Raw genomic sequence first — 23488 nt, forward strand, 5'->3', positions numbered from 1 at the left:
TGGAGAGACCTTTTGATCTTGCTTATGAATTTGCTTTGATTAATGAGGCAGCTGAGAGCCCCTGCAGTTTCTGCCTAGTGCTTTGCTGAATCTAGAGTGAGTTCATGTTTGGATCAGTGTCACGGCCCTCGGCTTGCTGAAATGCAGGTGCTTGGTCATAAACAGGCTTGCAGGATTTCATAGGAAAGCCCAGTGTTGCCTAAGTTCCCCTCCTGGCTCTCCTTTGGCTCACAGCTCTCTCTCTCTCCTGCCTATTACAAAGAAAAGTCTCCTCCTAACATATAGCTGTTTCCAGGAGACTTTTCACACTCACCTACACCTTCCATCCTCTGCCAGGTGATTATAGTCTACAGTTTCCTTCTTTTTTTTCTTCTCTTTTTCTATTAAGCATTCCATTCGTTTACATCTCAAATGATATCCCACTTCCCTGTTACCTTCCACAATCCCCACCCCACACCCCCCTCTCCCCTCCTCTTTGCATGTATGAGAGTGCTCCCCTACCCACCCACCCTCTCCCACTCCACTGCTCCAGCATTCCCCTACATTGGGGCATCAAACCTCCCCAGGACCAAGGGCCTCCTTCCTGTTGCTGTCCGGCAAGGCCATCCTCTGCTACATATGTATCTGGAGCCATGGATCCCTCCAGGTCACTCCTTGGTTGATGAGCTAGTCTCTGGGAGAACTGGGTGGTCAGGCCAGACTATGCTGTTCTTCCAATGGGGTTGCAATCCCCCTCTGCTCCTCCAGTCCTTCTGCCAGCTCCTCCACCAGGTTCCCTGAGCTCAGTCTGATGGCTGGCTCCCTGCTTGAGGATGCACAGAAAATGTATCAATAGAACCCATATGACATATACATACATTCACACATGCATATATATGTACACACATAGACACTAGTGTGCACATAAATAGAATTATACATTAACTCACATACAAATGCACACACACATATGCAGAAATAAGCACCAAATACACACAAATGCAGACAGATACACATACATGCTAACACACATTCACACAAATATGCACCAACACATGCATACACACAAATATGTACCAACACATACACATACACACACAAATGCTCATGAACACACATAACAGCAACACACATGCATAAATGTATGAAAACATAAACACATACACATAACTACACACATGCACACACAAATACACAGCAACACACATTATACTCAACACCCACACACCCACACACATGCACACAAACACACCAACAATCCATAGACTCTTCTGCTCAAAAGGGCCATCTGTGATGTGGGGTTCCATTGACCATTTAATTTCAGGCCACCCATTTTTTTAGTGATCGAGGTGTCAGAAAAGCATGTCTGCACCTGTTGCAAAGTCTCGCTTACAGCTACACATATAGAATATCATCCCAATTTTAGCATATGTACTGTTGAATAAAATGCATGTGCATATAAAGTGTCATCCAAGTTTAGCATGTGTCCCAAGAAAGCAGCCAGCATCAGATGTAAATACAGCACATTTCAAGGTTAGGCGAGTACTAAGAGGTCATGCAGCAAAGCTGTCCTTCTTACTCATGGGACAGTCAATGGCTCAGGCTCAGGACACCTCTGTCCTATGACAGCAAAGTTTGAGCAGCTCCAGTGACAAGCTACTTACTAATCTGCAGAGGCAACTGGTCTCTCTGATTTGTTTAACAAACCTCTTCCAAAAATAAAATCTGTTAGCCCTGTAGCGTTTTGCTTTTAGAGGCCACTGCCTTCCTTTGGAATCATTTAGAACAAGAAGTGTGCTTTCCCGCATAGAAAGTAAAAGTTCTGGCATTGGTTTCCAGCAGGGACTCTGAGATGCTTTCTTTCCTGTGTATTTCTGAAGTTCATTTTCACAGTCAGCGCTGCCCTTCCTAGGCTGCACCACTCCACCTTGCTCACCAAGCAAACAAAAGGTGCTTGGAGGCTGAGACACTGTGAGTCCACTGCAGTGCCATCATTCTGCTTGCTAAAGACATATGAAGCAGTAGGTAAGTAAGCATTTACAGAGGCACATTGGGTTTCTGAGCGGTACCAACCTAGCAAAGGCAGAAATAGGCTCTAACTTAATAATCTGCTCATCACACACAGTAAGAGACACCCTGACTTATTCAAAGACACTGTGGGTGGTGCAGAGGATGAATAAGCATGATTCACTGCCACTCTGTCACCCGGGGGCACAGAGAATAATAAAACCCAAAGAATTGTAGCCGCCTGAGTAGTAAATTAAGAGATCCAGGGCTCAGCGAGACTCTAGACATCAATGTTACCATGGCAATAAAGGGCCCCAGCGTTCAGCAGCTATTACAGAGCAGGCATCTAATAGGCTAGTCTATGTCACAGCCAAAGCCCAAGGGGCTAGCAGAGAAGACCAATTAGCATATCCATTCATTACAGGCCTATGCACACTTCTTCTCTTAATTCCAATTAGTTGTTTGTTTGAACCAATATCTCTTGCGTGCATTATACTCATTGGTGCCTTTCAGCCAGTAGAAATAGGATTGAATTTCCACAAGGATGTCACAATTTCCCGAGCCTCCATTTATTTCCCCTGGGGTCTAGTCTTATATAGTCACAAACCCATGGCCTTCAGTCCCTCGAAATGAAAGCATCTCTTACTTTACAAGTGTACTCGACAGATGGAAACTGCTCTGGAATGTGATGTGCTAAGGGGTTCTCCTGGAACCCAGTGAAATAGGGATCTGGGGCCATAATCTGGACCATTTAGGTCAAGGAAACCCTCTGATCTTAGCCAGCGAGCCTGCTGGCTATGGCTACTGGCCATTCCTCAGAGGCTAGCTGTTCGGGAGGGGGAACACTGGACACCAGGAACCAGGATGACACCATATCAAGTCAGGCAGTAACTATTCTAGTCTAAAGAACTGCCCTTCAAGGTCTGGCCCGGGGCCTGCCTATTCTGGAAACTCTCCCTTGATACTCATGGCTGCAAGAGAAGTCTCCTTCTTCTATTCACTTCAAGGAGGGTAGGTACCCTTTGTTAGGAAGTGTTTATAGGCAGACTCAGGCCCTAATTTGGCCTATCACTTCTCAGTTTGAATGACTTACCTCTGCAAGAGGAACCAATGTTCATAACCACTAAGCCATCTCTCCAACTCTGACAGCTTGTCTTTTTTGTTTTTATCTTTTTTATTGAGTATCTTCTTCATTTACATTGCCAATGGTAAAACTTTTCCCAATTTCCCCCTCCCAATTTCCCCCCTAAAGATTCCCTACCCCTCCTCCCAGCCCCAGACAGCTTGTCTTTTAATCAGAGTTGAACATAGACTTTTTTTTTTTTTTTTGGTTTTGACATCCTACAGGATCTGGGTTTGTTTTCCCCCCACCAGCAGTTGGCACTACAGAAGATATTCTGAAGAGTAGTCAAAACACATTGCAAATATATTAAGTATGTATTAATCACCCAAAATACTATGGGAGAAAAGATTCTGGAGAATGCAATATTTTGTTACGTGAAGTCTTTATCACTCCAAATCTTTTGTCTCTCTACTGAAAAGTAACTAAAATTATCATATTCTCTTTTGTTAAGATTTGATTTTATTTTGTATGTGAGCTCAGGCAAAGTGAGTGTGTCTATGGAACCCGGAAGAGGGCATTGCTTTACCAGGAGCTGGGGTTACAGACTGTTGCGAGCAACCTGACATGGATCTTGGGAACAGAACTCAGGTCCTTGGCAAGAACAGCACTTGTTCTTACTGCTGGGCCATCCCTCCAACCTCCAGGAAGATAGGACCAGGGAATGGGTCCTGCATTTAGTTTTGAGGCTTCCATAGGCGTAAGATTTCTCATATTCAACACCAGGGATAACACAAAGTAATGGGGTAGAGAAAGTATAAGGCTCAGAGTGAGACATCTACCCAGTGTTGATCATTCCCGGAAATATATCCTAATTTTATTGAAATCCAAAGAGAGGAATGGATTTCTCTTTTCTGTAAGTGGCTTCTTTCTCTTAAAAAAAAAAAAATGGGGCAGCGGTATCTTGGAGAGGCTCTGTTAAGGAAGAGTCCTGATGAGTGACATTAAAATAAATGAAGTCTTTAAAACCATTGTCATCAGAACAGCATAGACTTCAAATTGTGGTTAATTTTGCCTAGGTGATTATGCTGTTTGCCTTGGCTCTGCCAAGAACCTTCGTTTCTGCAATTTTCTCAGCCACCTGTGTAGAACAGAAAGTAAGGAGTGATGAAAAACTCTACCCAGACCCCAGAGTGGTTGGTGAACCAAACAGACCCAGCGTACTATACAATATTTCTTGCAGTGTCTATTCATTTTCTTTTGCTGGATCCCATTTTGGCTTCAGGAGTTATATATGTCTGGGAAACTGACACTGCAAAGTTCTGGCTTGTTCCCTGCCCTGATGCTAAGGGATAAATATAGATCTCAACCACTACAGAAATTTGGCCAGGATTCCAAGGGTGTGTGTATGAGGGGCAGTGACGGATGGGGCCACTGTGACATGTGGCCTAGAAAAAGGCTTCTTTATATCCAAGACCCTCTTTGGGATAAGGAGGGTTAAAGCAGAAGTTTTGCATCAAAAATTAAAAAGGCATAAATACACATTTTCAGGAGTTCAGGATCCAGTAAGGAATATTTTATAGGTGGCTTAGAGAGTGTAGGGAGAAGACGGTAGGGAGAGCAAAGGGAATCTTCCCTGACACCCTAGATCCTTTTGCATGAGATCAGCCTTACGAAAAAAGCAAGTTATTCTTGGCCATCTCCCCTCACCCTAACTCCCACCCACGCCCCACCCCCTTGCACACACACACACACACACACACACACACACACACACTGATATCCAACTCTTGATTGACAAGAATATGACTTAAGATTTCCATTGATCCCATCATCTCTCGGGTCCCGGGGAAGGGCAAGAGGTGGAAAGGCACACGAAGGGGGCAGTGAATTGCTCATCCTCGTGACCCAAAATATCTCCCCCTCCCTGTAATGATGAGCTTGCTTTTCCAAAAGGGCTTTCCTTTGATTCCAGGAAGGAGCCAACCAATGAGAGAGGAGCATGCTAGATTATTTTGGGGAAGGGCTCGTGCCAGCAAGGTTCACTTTTAGTAGGCGCCAAGTGTCCCCAGCAACCAGTGTCTCCAGTACCAGCAGAAGCTCCACAACCCTGCCCTACTCGCCTGCCTCTGCAGCATCTTGGCCTACTGAACAGCCATGAGACGGCAGCTCCGCTCCAGAAGGGCTCCGGCCTTTCCTTACGGTTATCGCTACAGACTTGTGAGTCTCGGGGAGCAGAATATTTTGCTGCCCTTTGAAATTGGTTGGGTTGGGTACTGTGTAGACCTTGCATTATGGCTGCCTTGTGTTGGGATAAACGGAAATAAGTGAAGTTTAGGAGATCCCAGACTTTGGAAGAAGAGCAGTGACTTCCAGCAATCCAGGGTACCCTAAATTACTCTTTGCAGGGGAACAGAGATAAAGGAATGGGAAGATATCAGGGAATTAGGAGCCCTTTGAAGCTTTATCGTAGGAGTCTAAAATATGAGCAGACCTTTGGAGTATGGGAGTAGAGGTTTCATTGCAAGAAATTTGGCCAGGAGAAACAAGAAAGAGAAGAGGAAATGAAAAGCACTGTCCCCACAGCTGTCTCAGTCCTGACGGGTGGTGGCTTTTAGAAACCAGCTGCTCTTTTTCTAAGGTATAAATCTCAAACTATAGCTAAAAATCACAGAATCCTTGATAGGAACTAGAAGGAAGCCTAGACATCACCTCTCCAAAGCCCCTTGTCGAATTGGAGGAGGCTGCTGGGTCACAGAATGCCATACTGACTTGGAAGTTAATGAGGACACCCAACATGAGAATATGCATCTTGTTTCTAACTTAGGCTCTTTCCACTGTATTTGTGGTATGCAACATCTCGAAGCTCCGATCTACCATCACACCTTTCACCACCTTGTCTGACATCTCACCAAAGACACACACACACACATGCACACGCATGCACGCACGCACACATGCATCTACAATGAACACACCTTCTATACCACTGTTTACTTCCAGGTTCCTTTACACTTTTATTTCAAATTCACGTTTACTTTACTCTAAACCATAAATGTGGGTGCCTACAACACTCTCAGAATGATTATAATATAAATCCCAAAGGAAGCAAAGCATAAAACAACCTTCTTTGCATATGACTACTACGCACCTAGGGAATTAAGGAAAAACTGTCAAAAGCAAGCTGGAAAATACAACCCACAATTCTTCTATCAACCACTAAGGGAATTTCTTAGCAGTCTGATGCAGAATCTTTCCTTTGATACCTGCAGGTTCTTCCCTCTCTTAAGATCAGTCAGTCTATGGAGTACATATAGCTGTACCTTATTTGCCTTTTTTCTATGTTGAATTGCTAAAATTGTTGTGTATAATTTCAACAATTTGTCCAGAAGTTTGACTTTTAAGTGCCACAGGGGATCCTGCTTTTTATAATATCTCGTCAAGTTAAAAATAAATCATTTGATGCAATTGTATGTGTAATTTTTTCCCTTTTAAATTAACATGTCATTCAGATGTTTGCAACCTGTTACTCAGCGCAAGATACAAATTTATCCTTTGGGTCATACTGTTTGTTTGTATATTTGTTTATGTGTTTATATATTTAGATTGCTCAAAATGGAGCTACCTTCTGTCCTTCAGGCTTCCCTTTTAGGGAAACATGAGGGCCCCAGCACACACCCACTACCATATCTGAGCATGCTCATACACACCATCACATGAGTGTGGTGCCACTTTAGGAAGCTGACAGAAACAGAACCTTGGAGATGAACGCCCTCATCGCCAAAGCATTTCCTACTGGAGCGTGTTAAATGATTGCATGGAAGTGCATTTTACACAGGATTCCATTAACAAGGAGCCTTTGAGAAAAGCCTGTGTGGCACAGTGTGACATTTTCCCGTCCCTGGATGCAGGGAAGAGGAACGAAGCTATTTGTGGTTCCTGAAATAAGGCTCAGGTGGTAGGAATCTGTGACGGGAAAATAAGCTCCAAGAAGATTAATTCTTCCTGGGAGGATAAGACTTTAATGGCAGCCATTTTAATAAGATTATTTTGAGAACACATATCTACAAATAAGATAAGGCTGAGGCCATGCACAGCTGCTTCCTCTATAGAGCAGATGTGGAAGGCAGGCATGGGCAACAAAAGAAAGTTGTTCCAGAAATCTAAAGGGATTTGAAGCCCTTCCTGATGAAATGTCACATTTCATATTCCATGAAAATTTGGTGCAGGGGTTTTCTGGGGATCGTGTTGACTAGCCAATCTAGTATACATGACTTCTGAGGTTAAGGATGGCAAAATCTGTGGGACTATTCCTCCAGAGTCCAGGCAGTAGCGCTGACAGTACCCACTAACTACCTTGTGGTCGGCTTCACACAAAACATTAGGAAATGTGGACCCTCTACCTTTGTGTTCAAAACCTGGTTTGGGAGAATAATGTATACATAAATTCGTTCACACGTGAGTAAAAGATTTAAGAATGTGCATTGATTCACTTAGCACTGAGGATAGGCAAGGTTGATTTTCCTAAGTCTTATACTGTGAATCCATGTCAAAGTCAGAAATCCTTGATTATAAGCACCTACCATTTGGGAACACAGACTCTAAGACATCATCATGTTCATAAATCTGCTAAGCCACTTCTAGCCACTTGTGTTCAATGTGATGGAGGAGAAACTGTGCAGAGTATCAAGAGACACAAGTTCCGAGACTGTCAACTCTGTCATGGATTTGCTGTGTGGCTTTGGCCAGATCCTCTCCCCTCTCTGGAGCTCAGTTGGACAATCATATTTTGGAACCCCCGTAAGTTCTGATATGGTATGTGATAATGGAGCTGTACGTTTGGACAAATTAGAGAACAATTCAAGGGTGCTCATTATCAAGAACTAGGGAGTTCTGGAAAGATTAACTGCAAAGGGCAGAGATTTGTCTGTAACATTTTTTACTGATTCTGAACAAGCCAATTTCCTTAACTCTCTGCTAGAGGCAGCATGGGTAGCTGTGTGCCCTCTAAGTGGCCTTTGAGGAATCAGGCAGGAGGGGGCAGTACAGAGTCCACGGCCTCTAGCATTTGACACGTCCAACCCCAACAGGTGCACCAGCCTTGGCATTCTTCAGACTTGGACAGCACAGAGAAAGGAGGGTGGCCTGATTTTCTGCTGTTGCAGTGAACCTTGGCAAACTCCCAAAGAACAATGTTGCAGTCCTCCAGCCTTTACCTCTTGAGGCATTTGAAATACCACTGGTGGCGTCTGGGTTTTTCATTTTCTTTCCTTTTTCCCCCTCTCTTTCTGCTTTGTTTAACTTTCTTAAAACAATTCAAAGATTACTGTCTCAAATCTCAAGTGCTAGTTGTGATAAATGAACAAATATATGATGAATGCTTACTTACTGTGCCTCACTTTTATTTTTATATTTTTAGATAATTTTTAAAATTAAAATGTAACTATATCCTTTCTCTGATTCCCTTTCCTCCCTCAAACCCTTCTATTTACCCTCTTTTTACTCCCTGTCAAATTCACGGCCTCTCTTCCTTTAAGTGTGTGTGTGTCTGTGTGTGTGTGTGTGTGTGTGTGTGTGTGTGTGTGTGTGTGTGTATAAAATCTTCTCAGTCTGTTTAGTGTTACTTAGATATGTATGATTTCAGGGTTGACCACTTGGCTTTGGATAACCAAATAAGATGTGCCCAACTTTTAAAAACTAAACCAGAGGGGGAAACAAAGGAAATATCTGTTGGAATCTCGTCTCTCAGGGGGCTCTGTCTATCTAGCTTAAGGCAGGAAGCAGGAAATGAGTCCTTGTTTGTGTTGGGAAGGCAGTGGAAGTTTGAGGAGGGGTACAGCAGTTGGCTTTTCCTCCTGATTATCTGCCTGAGCCTATTTTTAGGCACAACTTAAGATGGTGAGGTCAAGCAGCTGAAAGTGTACAGAGCATTAGGACAAAGCTGGCTCTGGCTGGGAAGCTACCATCATAGACATAAATTCCTAAGACTACTCAGTCCTTCAGTGTGAGCTCAGCTCACTCCTGATAGGACAAAATTAAATGGGAGGCCAAGGCCCTGGACCGAGCAGTGACATGAGATACCCTAGAGAAAGAACGTAAATACCTGATATTGAACTAAACTTCAGCACCACTGTAGAAATAATCATGATTCAAAATGAGTCATAGAAAGGAACAGTCAACAGAGGGAACAGAGCAAAAAAAAAAAATCCACCTCTTGCCACAATGGGTATTTTCCTGGGGATGTGAAAATTTGAGACACCTCCAAATGCTGAGTTGTTGCCGTCTATTTGAGTTGCTGGGATGTGCCACTGGGATCCTTTTTTTTTTTTTTTTTCACAGAGAGGTCTGTGTTTTGTTACCACTCTAGGATGATCAGGATGAAGTGAATCACAACTACTTAGCAGATGAAGAGGAGGAAGCAGAAGAAGAGGCTCAGGTGATGATGGCGCCTGGTCTGGAGGAAGAGGAAGAAGAGGAGGAAGGAAAAGAGGAGGAGGAAGAAAGGGAGAAAGAAGAAGGTCAGGGTCAGTCAGCAGGCAATGCCTGGTGGCAGAAATTGCAGATCGTGAATGAATACCTGTGGGACCCGGAGAAAAGGATGTCTCTGGCCCGAACAGGTCAGAGTCGGAGTAAGTCCCATTCATCCCAATGCCCCAGTCTGGTGTCCTTGGCTTTTTGATGTGGTATCCAGAGCTCCTTGGCCGTACACTGGATGGGTTTGTTATAGTCTCCTCTTAACATTTCACAGAAAGACACCAATGGCTGGTGCCATACTTGGATAGATGAGATTCATCAGAAAAGCTACTAAATAGATGAACAAGAGAGAACATGTGACTGCAATCTACTAGTCTCCATACGCAGTATAAAATAACACTGAGAATGAGTTGAAAGAGCACAGGGTCTGTCTTTCACGCCCAACTTCTGCCACTTTCTATGCATGTTACTATGGGGGTCATCATTTACCCTTTCATAGCCTCAGTCTCCCCACATGCCAACTGGGATGATGGGGGACTCTGCTCTGCCTCTCTAACAGAATCAGCATAAGACTCTAAACATGCTGAAAACCCTAAAGTTGAAGCGAATGTGTAAAAGACTATTTTTAAGGACACAACAATAAACCCTGCTAACATGACTAAGGGTTTATAAAGCCTTATTAGCTCACTTACCTGTGTTGGAGAAGGAGAGCCCAGAAACCTATCCTGACCCCAGCTTCTGAGTGCTTTATACACAGAAGAATTGCTTTTCAAGAGATCAGTGCTAGGGACTAAGGTTGAGTTTCCTTGTTGTCTGATCAGTGATAGAATGGCATAGCTTAGCTCTTTCTCTGTATCACATTCTCTGTTGCCCCCATTTCTACTTTACAAATTGTCCAGATCTCCCTTTCCAGGGTTCTACTCACTTCTTCAACTATTACTGATGAGCCTTTTCCTTAGAAGATTTTGTGGGTAGTAATATCCATACTTGCCACGTTTTACACAGCCCGGGGGGGGGGGGGGGGAGAACGCAGCTGCTGATTCCTAACTCAGTTAATCCACAGGAGGGAATGTAAAAAAACAAAAAACAAAAAACAAAACAGTGGATACCATGGATGAAGTACTAGTCCCTTGCTGCCAAGGGTCTAGGTTGTTGAAGTTGATGGCCATTCCTTCCAAAGGCCGTTTTAGTTAAGAATCCTCAGGTTTTGTAGTCAATGCTGCTAATTCAGCTCAGTGTGCATGAAGTAGCCAGCTCTATTTTCGGGAATTAGGAATAGCAGGTGTGAGAATCTAAACAACACTCACCTCCCATTGCTCCTCCTCAGTTCCCAGCCCCACCCATGCCCATCCCTGGAACTGGAACTAATATACCATTTAAGGGACATTCCAATGTTCTGCAAGCTGCAGACAAATGCTAAACACTCACTGGAGCTCCAGAGGGGTCACAGCTGTTTCTTCCTTGCCTAAAGAGGACTGGAAAACCAGGCCTTTTGAAATGTAAGCACAATTCTGAGAGGGGAAGAGCCATACTTTAACCCTTAAACAGACATTGGAACTTCACCATATATTGTCCATCTACATTGCTCTGGTGAATGACAAGCCATGAGGCAGCAAAGAGGGATGAGGTAGGCAGGTACAAATACTTGGGGAAGACACAGCCATGGGGATGCTTTGTTGTAGGCTACAGCCAGGCCAATGGTTCACAGGTATTAGGATAGCCCAGCAATTCACAAGCCTGTCAGATTGTCCCAAGGTAAAGGGAAAATATTCATATGATACCTACATCATGAGACACAGGAATTGTTGCCCTCTTATTTGACAGCTAGTGAGTATTTACCAACCCTGCTCCAGTCTGAACATCAGTATGTCCAATCTATTCACCCAGACTGTTAATATAGTCTTCTTTTTTTCTCTGGGTAGCTGGGCAATACCAATTTTTAGGAAATAAGTGTTATTTTATTCAACCAAAAAGAATCATATGAGGTCATTTATCCCTTTTTAAAAAATATTTATTTATATGAAAAAAATTATTTGGTTCCAATGTCAAATGTATAAAACTATACATATTCAAACTTAATCCAGCTAAATTTGTCTTATATTTTTGGTTATGAGCCTAGCCATTACTGATGTGTTTATAAAAAGATAAAGAGAGGAGGAATATGGTGTAGTCAGTTATGAGGGAATGGAGTGTCTTTGTCAGCCCATGATGAGGCATCCCTTCCTGCTGAGGGACCAGGCACATGACAGTATAGTATAAAATAGAGTTTGTTCAGGGCATGGGGAGGGGAGTTAAGAGGGTAGTAGAGGCAGAGAAAGGCAGAGAGGGGGGCAGAGAAGAAGAGAAGTAGAGGCCGGCCATGACCATGTGGAGAGAGGGGGAGGGGCAAGGGGACAGAGAGGGAGCAAGAAGGCAAGAGCAAGAGAGCGTGATTATTCCACTTTACAAATGCAAAAACTGAGGCTGAGAATGGGTTAGTGACTTGTCTAAAGTCACAGAGTAACTAAGTGACAGTTCTGGGATTCAAATATCAGAGTTGATTTTCTTGTTAGAATGCCTCACTAGTTTCATCAATGTGAACAACGAACAAGGCCTTCTGTTATTTGTTAGGCCTCAAGAGATTTATTGGATGCTTTATTGGATGAAGAGTTGGGAGCATGAGCCTGGGTGGGGGTTATTCAGGACAGAAGCCTAGAGAAGAGCTCAAGGTGAAACTATCTATCTAGGGCAGGAAGGACTCGAGAGATTGACTGGTTTGAATGGTCTGGTGCCTGAGGAGAGGTGAGCTACTAAGCTATCACAGTCTCAAGACCACCTTTCTCTGTGTGGGACCTAGGGGACTCATTACTAGTGCCACTATCTAATCTACATTTTTATGGCCCACATATCTTGAGGAGGTAAGAAGATATTGCCAAGGAAATTAACCTGTGTTCCACTGATTGCCCTTCATGCATGAAACTGGATCTCTTTACCCCCTAGGATGGCTCTAGGCTGTCCATCCATTCCCAGGATAAGAATGGGAGTGGAGAAAAGGAGGCAGAAATGCAGGACATAGCCCTTTAGGATATCTAGTGAGCGACCATCAAGAGCCACAGGCCACAGACATGGTTGTTTCTTCTCTAGGAACTCAACTAAATCAATGTGTCTATGCTCTGTTTCCACTTTAGTCCATCTTAGACAAACATAAAGGATCAGTTCCGTGCCCAGTGTGATTTCTATGGTCAGTCTCTCTCCCTGCCCCCAGGCTCAATTTAAAATTTAACACTTGAATTCATTTGTAGGCGTACAGCAAAGTCGTGTAGTTTATCTTAGCTTCTGGCTTGTGATTCAGTTCAAATCTGTAGTTCCAACATTATGCCACCCCTATGAGTGAAGCCAAATATGTTTGCCTGAGAGATGTCCACAGAAGATTGGAAGAGAGCTTCTGGGCAGCTGTCTCATGCTCACTCGCCTCCTCCTGTGTTCTGTAGTCCTGAGGCAAACATAATCCCAATACAAGCCAGAGAAGGATAATTCATACAACTGTGCATCTGAGCCTATAGCAACAATAACAATATTAATAATAGCAATAATGATGGATGCCATTTATAGAGCACTTAGGATCTGCCAGGCTCTGTGCCATAGTGTTGATATACATTATTTAATGCTTATTTAATATAGCAAGTACTATGCTACTGTCCTTGTTTACCAGATGAGGACACCAAGGCCTGGAGTGGCATCATGACCAAGGTTAAACAGCTAGAAGTAGTAGAATCAGAATAAGAATATAAAAAGTGTGAATTTCATATATTGTCAGGGATACAGATAAATATAGGTTGTAGATTCTACAGCTTTCCCAAGTTCACATACAGCAAGTGTCAGTGATTATCATTTCCCCTTACTGTCTTTTCCATCCTTCATTAGTGTTCCCTTTGGAAAGAGCCACTTAAACTTTGCTAAGGATGAATAAGATATGAAATGAATAGGCATGAATAAGCCTTGATTAGAAGGATGTCCAGTGGAAATGAGTCAAAGGTTTGAATTCTAGACTCTGTCAAGAAAAAATGCTGCTTTCACCTCTTGCAAATATCTCTAATCACTTAAACCAAGTGGCTAAGTCTCTTCAGGACATCTGTCACAATGAACAGTGATCTGCATTCAGGGCATCAACCATGGCCCGCCCAGAAGACTCCCAAGCAATTTCCCCTCCGCTCTGAGTTGAAGCCCTATAGTCTTCTTCATAGTCATGTGCTCAGTGAGACTTTCCATCGGGGATACTAGAAAGGAAAACTGCACTCCGATCCTCTGACACAATCAATCTCCACCAATTCCAGATTGACAAAGTCTGAATAAGCGAGGAGATTCTGAATCTGCCTGAGTTGATTCTGGTTCATGAGTTTAGTGGGGAGGTGGGGCTTCTTGGCAAGCACTGACCACTGTCATCTTCACTTGCTCTACAGGTCTCATTTTAGTCATTTACTTCTTCTTCTATGCCTCCCTGGCTGCTGTGATCACCCTATTCATATACATGCTCTTCCTAGCCATCAGTCCTTACATGCCGACTTTCACCGAGCAGGTGAAACCTCCTGGTGAGTGTGCCCAAATGCCCTGCATTGTCAGAACTCTGGGCTGAAATCCGTTTGCACAGCATGTTCAGCCTCAATTAACTTTGGCTCTTCCCGGTAATGACTTAGAGATTCAATTATTAAGAGGAAAAGTGAAATAGTACTTGGCAAATTATGGTCCTTTTCATTTTGATTGCCTGGGAGGGAATGGTGCCATGGGAATCTATATAAAAAAAAAAAAATCCAAGAATGGGTTAATATACCAAGACCTGTTTTCATTGCCAGGAGTTATGATCAGACCCTTCGCTCATAGCCTTAACTTCAACTTCAACGTTTCTGAACCTGAAACTTGGCAGCGTTACGTGATTAGCCTAAATGGCTTTCTCCAGGGTAAGTTCCCCTGAGGAGTGGAAAGCGCTTTAGAAAAGTAGTGGGTGGGAATCCAAAAGTCAAAATCCATGGGGTCCGGAAATCTGATTAAGTCACCCCTACCTGTGTTGTTCTGCATACCTGCCAGCACCCTTTATAAAATTATATTAAAAAATGTTCTGATTGTGTGCTGCCCACTGAGAGCTCTTTAAGGCACAGAACTTGTTTTCTCTTCATGAACACCCTACAGCACCTAGTTAAACCCTGAGCACATCCAAATGATCATCTTTATAAGTGATCTCTTATGAAAGATCACTCTGCGGGGAGAGAATAGTGAGGAAAAGGAGAATGTTCTCTGAGAGCAGCAGGATTCCTGCCTCCCATACTTTCCCAAGAAAGAGAATCCTGAGTATTAGCTATCTTGAGAGAAAATGGCTTTTTGTAACAGCAACTTAGAAAAGAGTAAGAGGACTAGATTTCTGACTAGCATGTTGATCTCAAATATTTCAAGAATTCCTTTATCTGTAGTGTTATCAGGTACACTTTCAGAGACACATGAATGGCTTTCTGCTTCACTTTGTGAGAGCTAAGGCAGTAGAAGTTTGGGAAGGCTGTGGAAAGTTTAGGAGAGAGAGCAGCTCTGAAGAGATTTACTGGGAGTAATCCCTAAGGTGTCATAGACAGACCCCACTCCTGTTCACTCTCTTCTTCCGGAGTATGGATGCAGTGTGGCCACCCAGCTTTCTCCTCTTCCCACTGTGCCTTTCCTGTTGCTACATATTCTCAAGCATGATGGACTGTCTCCCTTCAGAACTGTAAGCCTAAATAAACCCTTTCCCCCTTAATTTGCTTCTCCCGGGGTATTTTATCACAGCTACAGGAAAGTAACTAAGAACCCCAACATGGAAATGATAGCACATGCCTGGAAAACCAACATTCATGATTTTGAGGTAGGAGGATAACTTGGACTCAAGAGATCAAGACCAGCCCAAGCTATTTAGGGAGACAACTATCTCAAGATAGATAGATAGATAGATAGATAGATAGATAGATAGATAGATAGATAGATAGGGAGATAGAGATAGATAGATAGATAGATAGATAGATAGATAGATAGATAGATAGATAGACAGATATTTAAGTAAATACCCTGTTAAAGTTTGTATTGCTGCAGTTACATTTTATGAATAGGAAAACTTGGTTAGACTGCTTCAGATGGCCTGGCCTGGCTGAAATGGGGGTTGGATGGTGGGATGAAAATAGCTAGTAGAATATACACTGATTTGGGGCAAGTCTCTTAGCACGAGCCAGAAAGTATTATTAAAAATAACATGTGTATTTTGGTGTTCAACTTTCACCAGGCATAATAGAATTGTTTCTCCTCAGTTTTGAAATGAGAGCATTGGGGCTCAGAAAGAGGGAGCAGCTTGACCCCCATCTCCTGGCAGCAGAATCAGTTTCGGTGCTCACAAGTTTCATTGCTGTTTGTTACTCAAAATTGCTAGCCCAGCGGCTGCAGCAAAGACATCACACAGGTGTTGGTAGAACCTCAGTCAGACCATACCCCATAGCTATCGAATCAGTCTCCTTTGACCTTTTTTTTTTTTAGATATTATATAAACTTCTAAGCTTGAGAAATGTCATGTTTCCTAACTGTGTGGTTTCCATTTAAGCCAATGTTAGAAATTCAGCTTTGTGCTAGTAAGGCTCACTGCTATTTGGGGTGAAACTGAGCTTCAGACTCTGCACCTGTAGAATGACAGAGTTCTTTCTGATGCATGTAGTTCTATTTTGGGCCACAGAAGTATTTTGGGCATCTTAGTCAGCATAGTGTCTTTCTGTAAAAAACGCTTGTGAGCTATTTCAAGTATGCATATTGTCAGAGTCTCTGCTGAGGAAATCCCTGCAATAAGATAGGAGATGGGGAAATACCAATTTTGACCTGATGATGAAGGCAGGGAGGCATTGTGTTACTTCTAGAGTAGGTAATATGTGCCTGGGGAGGTGGCTCAGCAGTTAAAGCACTTGCCAATTGCCAAGCAAGCAAGAAGACCAGAGTTAGGATCTCCAGAATCCACATAAATGCTGTATGGATACAGTAAATAACCCGTAACTGCAACCCCAGAAGGCAAACTTGGAAGACTGACTAGTGAGACTAGCCATATCGTTGAACTCGGTGTTAGATTGACACGTCCTGGCCTCAGTACATAAAAGGTGAAAGACTGATCCAGGAAGATTACCAGCATCAATCCTGGGCCTCCACAAAACCATGCACATGGGTTGTGCCCACAAACATTCAAACACACGTGCCATATACATAATGCATGCACATGAACGTAAAAAAAAAAAAAAAGAATAGCAGATAATATGTCCTTCCCAAAAGTAACAGCATCTGAAATAGATATCCCAGAGCATCAGGTTCATTCCCAGGAGGATGTTGCAGTAAATGCCGTGCCCTTGTCACATCCTTAATGGAACTACCTCAAGAAAGATGCTGAGTGTTTGAGTGCAGTTTCTATTTTAAAAGTTATTACTTGAGCATACTTCTTAGTCCTTAAAAATGTTTAAAAGAAATCCTTGAACTACATGTAGTCTTGTCAAAATAAAAATAAAAATGTTGTCATTCTTGGTGTATATTTAAACTTTTCTGGCTAGGAGCAGCATAGTGGTACAACATTTTCTTAGTATGTAGTTTCATCCCCAGCACTGCAAGCAACATTCTCATTGGAAGAAGATAAAGACAAAATGGTATCTATGTGTGAAAATACTACAATGAAACCTGTTTTTGTCTACTAACTTAAATGCAATTTGATATTCAAAAATCAAGGAATTTTAAGAAATAAAACTACCAATTACATAACAATAACATTATATCCAAAGTCACAACCTGTCTAGGTACTCACAGTACTTTTTGAGTTTTTCCTCCAGTGGGTCATAAGTGTACAATCTTTTCTGAAAAAGTAAGTTACTTTGGACATGACTGCATGTCTGGGTCCAAGAGCTCTACCATTTAGACTGATGCGGGAAATTCCCAAACCCCAGTTTTATGGAATCCAATGGCTTGAAGAGTGAACACACAGATAGTTCCCAGTTCTTTATCTGAGATGTGTACTTAGGACAAATGTTATACTCCATCCAATATAAAAGGACATGAACCCAAAATATCTCAGACTTAGAGAAGATTTCACACCCTCACTTTCTCAGTGGAGACCCTATAGTTGTCATAAGTTTCTATCTCCAATGCAAACTTCTCTTTTTCTGAGATACTTTGGGTTTATGTTCTTTTATATTAAAGTTTGAAGAGTTGTTGGGTTTTTCCCTCCTCCTTGCTCCCCTGCTTTTCTCCCCTTCTTTCATATTCCTTCTGTTCTCCAACACAGCTGCCTGTCCTTGACCTCAAAGGGAGACATTTCCTAAATTGAACTTAAGAAATTTTAACCTATGAATTCAGCCTCCTAACATATACTATGCCTTGATATGATACAGACCTTCTTCCAAAATCTACTGATACATATCCATTCCTTTCTCACAATAGAAGGAATAGCTACCCCAACTTTGCTCTCTACCATATCCAAAAAGAAATAATGGGAAATAGAGAAAAGTCATAAAATTATAAACCTGTGACGACCCTGAGACGGACATTTGAAAGTTCTGAGGGAATGGGAAGCAAAGGATCATATCACCAGGTGGGCTGAGGTGATTACACAAGAAATCTTCATAGAGCAGTTGTTCTCAACCTGTGGGCCACAACCCTGTAGGACCCTTTAACATGAGCCACAGAAGACTATTGCAAATCACAGGTATTTACATTATAATTCATAACAGTAGCAAAATTACAATTATGAAGTAACAACAAAAATAAAGTTATGGTTGAGGATCACCAAAACATGAGAAATTATATCAAACTGTTGTGGCATTAGGAAGGTTGTGAACCAAGACTATATTTCAGGGATCATTTCTATAGTTCATTAAGAAGCACTGTCCCTCATTTGAAATGTAAATAAATTATATCGAATAAAAAAAATTTAAAAAAAAAAAGTCACAGATGTAAAAAAAAAAAAAGAAAAGAAAGAAAGAAAAGAAAAAAAAGAAAAGGGAATCCGGGAAAGGGGAAATCATTTGGAATGTAAACAAAGAATATAGAAAATAAAAATATTACAAAAAAAATAAATAAATAAATAAAAGAAGCACTATCCTAGAGGGATGCTGTGAGGAATATCCCTTGGGTACCCAATAACTGTCCGCAAGATTAAGGTAGAACAAGTGAACTTTTGAAGTAGTACAAGTATATATGAGGAAAAGAAATTATAGAAAACCACTAAAAGCATGGACTTCCCTCAGCTCCTCTCTAACAGAATAATCCCTTTGCCACCCACACATGCTGCAGGTTATAATGACAGTCTTCAAGAGGAAATGAACATAGATTGCCCTCCGGGTCAGTACTTCATCCAAGATGGAGATGAAGATGAGGACAAGAAGGCCTGTCAATTTAAGCGCTCCTTCCTGAAGAATTGCTCTGGGTTGGAGGACCCCACTTTTGGATACTCTACTGGACAGCCTTGTATCCTCCTCAAGATGAACCGGGTATCTTAGCCCTTGAGATCTGTTGGTGATAGTGGATGAGCAGGGTTGGAGAGTGTGTAAACCACATTTCTGTTGGACTCTGGTATTCACACATTGCATGTTTGGCCATTTTTATCCACAGCATCAAAAATGCAAACAACTAGACAAATTGACCAATTTATTTCTCCTGAACATTTCCTAGTGTCATTCTTCTTTCCAATACCCAAACCTGCCCCCTTGATAGCCACTAATAGAATGCAATGGAGTATGTCCTTAATCTCAGCACTTAGGGGGCAAAGGCAGGAGGATCTCAAGATTTAGGCCAGACCCTATCTCAAAAAATAAAATGAGAGTCCTGAGATGTTTGGAATACAGAGCTGATATTGGAACATAGTGGAGAACAATTCTATGTTCTCATATCATTAAAAATGTTCCAGGCTGGAGAGATGGCTCAGTGGTTAAGAGCACAGGCTGCTCTTTCAGAAGACCTAGGTTTGATTCTCAGCATCCACATGGAAGCTCACAACTGTCTGTAACTCCAGTCTTAAAAGACCTAACACCGTCTTCTGGCCTCTGCAGGCACCAGGCATGTGCATGATACACACACACACATGCAGGCCAAACATCCATACACATAAACTAATAATTAATTTTTAATGCATCTGTTTTTAATCATGCCTTCCTTAGGGAATGGCAGAACCTTTTGCCAGATACACTCTTATCGAAAGTGGAAAGTTCTTTACATCCTTTTGCTTATTTTGCTGCTTCTTTTTTTTCCTGTGTATGGACCTAAGATACAAATGTGTCAGTGAATAAACTGATCTTTGAAGTTGTTTGTAACATTTCTGAAAAGAAATGTAGTTGAAATTTATATGTGAGGAGTGGTGACCAAAAGCGGGGAGAGAAAAAATCCAGCCTTGCTATGATATATGTTTCTTAAAGTATATAAATAAATAAAGCACTTTTCCTTTCCTTTCCTTTCCTTTCCTTTCCTCTCCTCTCCTCTCCTCTCCTCTCCTCTCCTCTCCTCTCCTCTCCTCTCCTGTCCTGTCCTGTCCTGACCTGTCCTGTCCTGTCCTGTCCTTTCCTTGTTTTTCACCTAGATTGTAGGATTTCGTCCTGAGTTTGGAGATCCTGTGAAGGTGGCCTGCAAAGTTCAGGTAAACAATCCTTTTGAGTAAGTATTGTTTCAGGCAAACAGTGTTCATCTGTTCCAAGAACTTCTACAAGGATCTGAGTAGGGGGAGCTTTAGTATTTTTCATAATTGTACCTCCTTTTAATGCATTAAGGACTTTCTATTTCCAGAAAACATTGTGTGCACAAGTCTGTGTGTGTGTGTGTGTGTGTGCATGCGCGCACGCGCATGTGTGCGTGTGTGTACTTGCGCATACTCTCGTGCACATGCCATTTACATATGTGAAAGCCAGAAACTGGACCTCAGCTAGGGGCCACAGCCAGAAACAACAATGTGCCAAGACATTAATTGGGATTCTGTTTACACTTTTGCTTTTAGCTTTAATGGCTTGTTTCTTTGAACTAAACTAGCAGCGTTCATTGGAGTCATTAGTCCCTGATTTTAAAACTGGATTTCGCATTTTACAGCAATGACCAGTGGCACTGAGTGTTGCAATAACAAATGACTACAAGGGAAGTGTAAACAGAAGTCCATTAATATGCTAATTAACTGTCCTTCAAGGGACCATTAACTCCTATCTCATCTGCACCAATTAGCTCCTTTGTAGGCAAAAGCTCTTACTCTTGGCATTGCTTCTTATATGTGCAGTAGCTCCCTTCTGCTGGTGACATCATCTCCACCCTCTAGCCTTGGACAGTTGTCTTGCAAACATTGCAAAAACAATCTTTGTCAGGACTAGGAATAAGGCAGACAACTCTAATCTTCAGACCTGAAAACAGAAAAATATAGCACTCATTCAGCCACTTTCACACATTCAGCAAGTGTTTATTAATCACTTATTATATACTAGGTAGCTACTGGAGATAGCAGGGTAAACATAACTGTGAAACTGGGGCCAAGAAATATTAACAGGCACAATGAAAGGTACGCTGGGGACACAGAAGAGAGAAAGGTCAGTTCCACGTGGGAAGCGGTAATAAGGAAGACGAGCTTCGTAAGGTCAGGCAATATTTGCCAGCGGAATAAGGTAGGAAGACCATCCATTATGTTTAGACGTACATGTGTGTGCATAAAGTCACATGTGGGTTATGACTACAAACTAATGGAATTGATCCCACAGGCCATCATTAAAGATAAATTCATTCATTTTTGAATACATGAATAAATCATAAAGACCAATGTAGTCTAAAGTAGCAGCAAGTGCTATGCCACTGAGCCGCATCCCTAGCTCTTAATCTAACATATTAATTGGGCTAGCTTCTATTTGCATTTCCCTAATGTAAGCTGTTCATTTTCCAAGTTATTATACACTGAACCTTACTGAGAATGATTCCTCAAAAAATAGAGACATTAGCAGTTCCTTTTTTTAAAAAAAAAAATAATCAGCACTAGTCAAATCCACACCCACTTGTAGCAATCAAGCAGCATAGGTTAATAACCAGAACAAACTATAGGATGCTCAAATTGTACCAAAAAGAATTATACTATATGGGATATAGTATATTGATAGATGTGAGCCCATGGCACCAATGAGCAATTGGCTAGCAGAGATGCAGTCTTTGTCCATTTGAGCCCCCAAACCTCTCCTGTTTATAACAGCCATAGTTCATGAGCACTCTGTTACCTGGTGTGATGTGCTAAGGGTAGCTCTGTTAATCATTCCCATCATTTGGTTCCTCTTGCTTACTCTCTGAATTCCTTGTACAGTCATTAGGCTATACAGAGAATGTGGACAGAAATGTGAGTTTGGGTAAGCTCACTACACAGACTGTGTGGCTGGCTATCAGGTTCCTGTGTGCCTGATCTGAGTTCCAATAAAAGTGAACCTCCAGTAAGGACTTAGGTAATGTTTTCTAAATTATTCCTGCCTCAGCTCCAAAATCCAGGACAGGGGTACCATGCTGTAATTCTTTGGAGATAAACTACAACCATAGGCTCTTTCTAGAACAGTGTCATCAGAAAGACATAGTCACACCCTAGAAATTCTCCTCTGAGGACAAGTCAGAGTTGAGCTCTGCCCAGTTCTAATTTTAGGTTTGGGACAATTGGCTGATAGTCACACAGTGATTTTACCTGAGCACAAGTTCCTTTAGGCTACACTGTAACCCACCTTCCCATATACATCTGCTTTTGCTTACAGAAAGGTGATGAAAACGACATCCGATCCATCAATTACTACCCAGAGTCGGCTTCCTTTGACCTCCGCTACTACCCTTACTATGGCAAACTGACTCACGTAAGCTGTATCCTTCCTTCTCCTTTGTCACAAAGGGCTCAAAGACAAAGAAAGGGCTGCCTGGGATTTGAAAGCATTAGTAAATGGTGGTAGTAACAGATGAGTAGCTGTAAACTATAGCAAGGTTAGGGGCAGGGGCAGCTCGGTCCACACATTTCTAACAGCCACAAATCTTTCAAAATCTAAAAGACTGTCATATCTAGTCTCATCTAAGCGCTTCAGTCTTCAGATGAGAAAACCGAAGCTTAGGACAGCGAAGAGACTTACGTAAAGTCACATGGTTAATTAGTGGCAAAGCCAGGAAGACAAATTATTAACAGTGTATTTAATGTCTAAAAGTAATAACACTTTCCTGTTTCTCCCATTATATACCATGGCTTCATGTCTTGTATGACGTCTTCATGTATCCTAGTTCCAGTTTTGATTTATGGTCTGCTATCCATAAAACTCAAATCATTCTGAGTCAGAATTGGTTTCCCCCAGAGGATAATCAGACATCTTGATGAGGACTTATAAGCAAGTCATACAGTTTCTCTAAAGTCTGGAAAGCATGTTGGTTACTGTGGCCATTTGGAACTTGCATCATGAAATCTGCACTGTTCCCTTCACCGATGCTATCCTAACCTGCCTGGAGGATCTGATCAACACCCCCACCCCATCCTTGCTGCCCACTTGACCCATTTAGAATTCATTGTTCTTGCACCTACAGGTTAACTACACCTCCCCACTGGTGGCAATGCATTTTACTGATGTGGTGAAGAACCAAGCAGTGCCTGTACAGTGCCAGCTGAAGGGCAAAGGCATTGTAAATGATGTCATCAACGATCGTTTCGTCGGGAGGATAATCTTTACCCTGAACATAGAAACCTAGGAACTCCAGGGGGCCACTCCCACCAGCTCTGATTCTGATTATGTTTGATTTTGTGTTATCTCTGGTAGCCCCTCAATTCCTTTCTTTTTTTCAGTTAAGACACAGCCAGATGGACGCCTAAGACAGCAAATCATCTTTCCTTGCCTTTGACGTGTGTATGAAGTGATATTGTGGGACCTGCTTGGTTATTTTTTCAAGGTCATCATCTCTTCTGATGACAAATATGATTATATTAATTTCCTTTCCTTC

The 23488-nt window shown here is 42.1% G+C and overlaps 1 protein-coding gene across 2 annotated transcripts; it reads left to right on the plus strand.

Annotated features, from left to right (window-relative positions):
* The first annotated feature begins 5203 nt into the window (after positions 1-5203).
* On the plus strand, positions 5204-23239 carry Atp1b4 (ATPase Na+/K+ transporting family member beta 4). 2 transcript variants are annotated; one of them, XM_052171711.1, is made up of 8 exons: positions 5204-5266; positions 9414-9675; positions 13960-14088; positions 14350-14454; positions 18821-19017; positions 20100-20156; positions 22273-22368; positions 23078-23239. In XM_052171711.1, the coding sequence occupies exons 1-8, from the start codon at positions 5204-5206 to the stop codon at positions 23237-23239; spliced, it is 1071 nt and encodes a 356-aa protein (XP_052027671.1). The 2 variants fall into 2 exon arrangements, with proteins under 2 accessions (XP_052027671.1, XP_052027672.1); XM_052171712.1 differs by having other exon boundaries at positions 9414-9663.
* Positions 23240-23488: the final 249 nt, after the last annotated feature.

This window comes from Apodemus sylvaticus, chromosome X (assembly GCF_947179515.1).
Source record: "Apodemus sylvaticus chromosome X, mApoSyl1.1, whole genome shotgun sequence".
Taxonomy (NCBI): domain Eukaryota; kingdom Metazoa; phylum Chordata; class Mammalia; order Rodentia; family Muridae; genus Apodemus; species Apodemus sylvaticus.

What these genes read in the sequence shown, in the direction of transcription:
- Atp1b4 (XM_052171711.1), top strand. Translation starts at nt 5,204, where the DNA reads ATGAGACGGCAGCTCCGCTCCAGAAGGGCTCCGGCCTTTCCTTACGGT. An exon ending in ACGGTTATCGCTACAGACTT is followed by an intron (nt 5,267 to 9,413) that starts GTGAGTCTCGGG and finishes TTACCACTCTAG; the next exon opens with GATGATCAGGATGAAGTGAA. An exon ending in AGGTGGCCTGCAAAGTTCAG is followed by an intron (nt 20,157 to 22,272) that starts GTAAACAATCCT and finishes TTTTGCTTACAG; the next exon opens with AAAGGTGATGAAAACGACAT.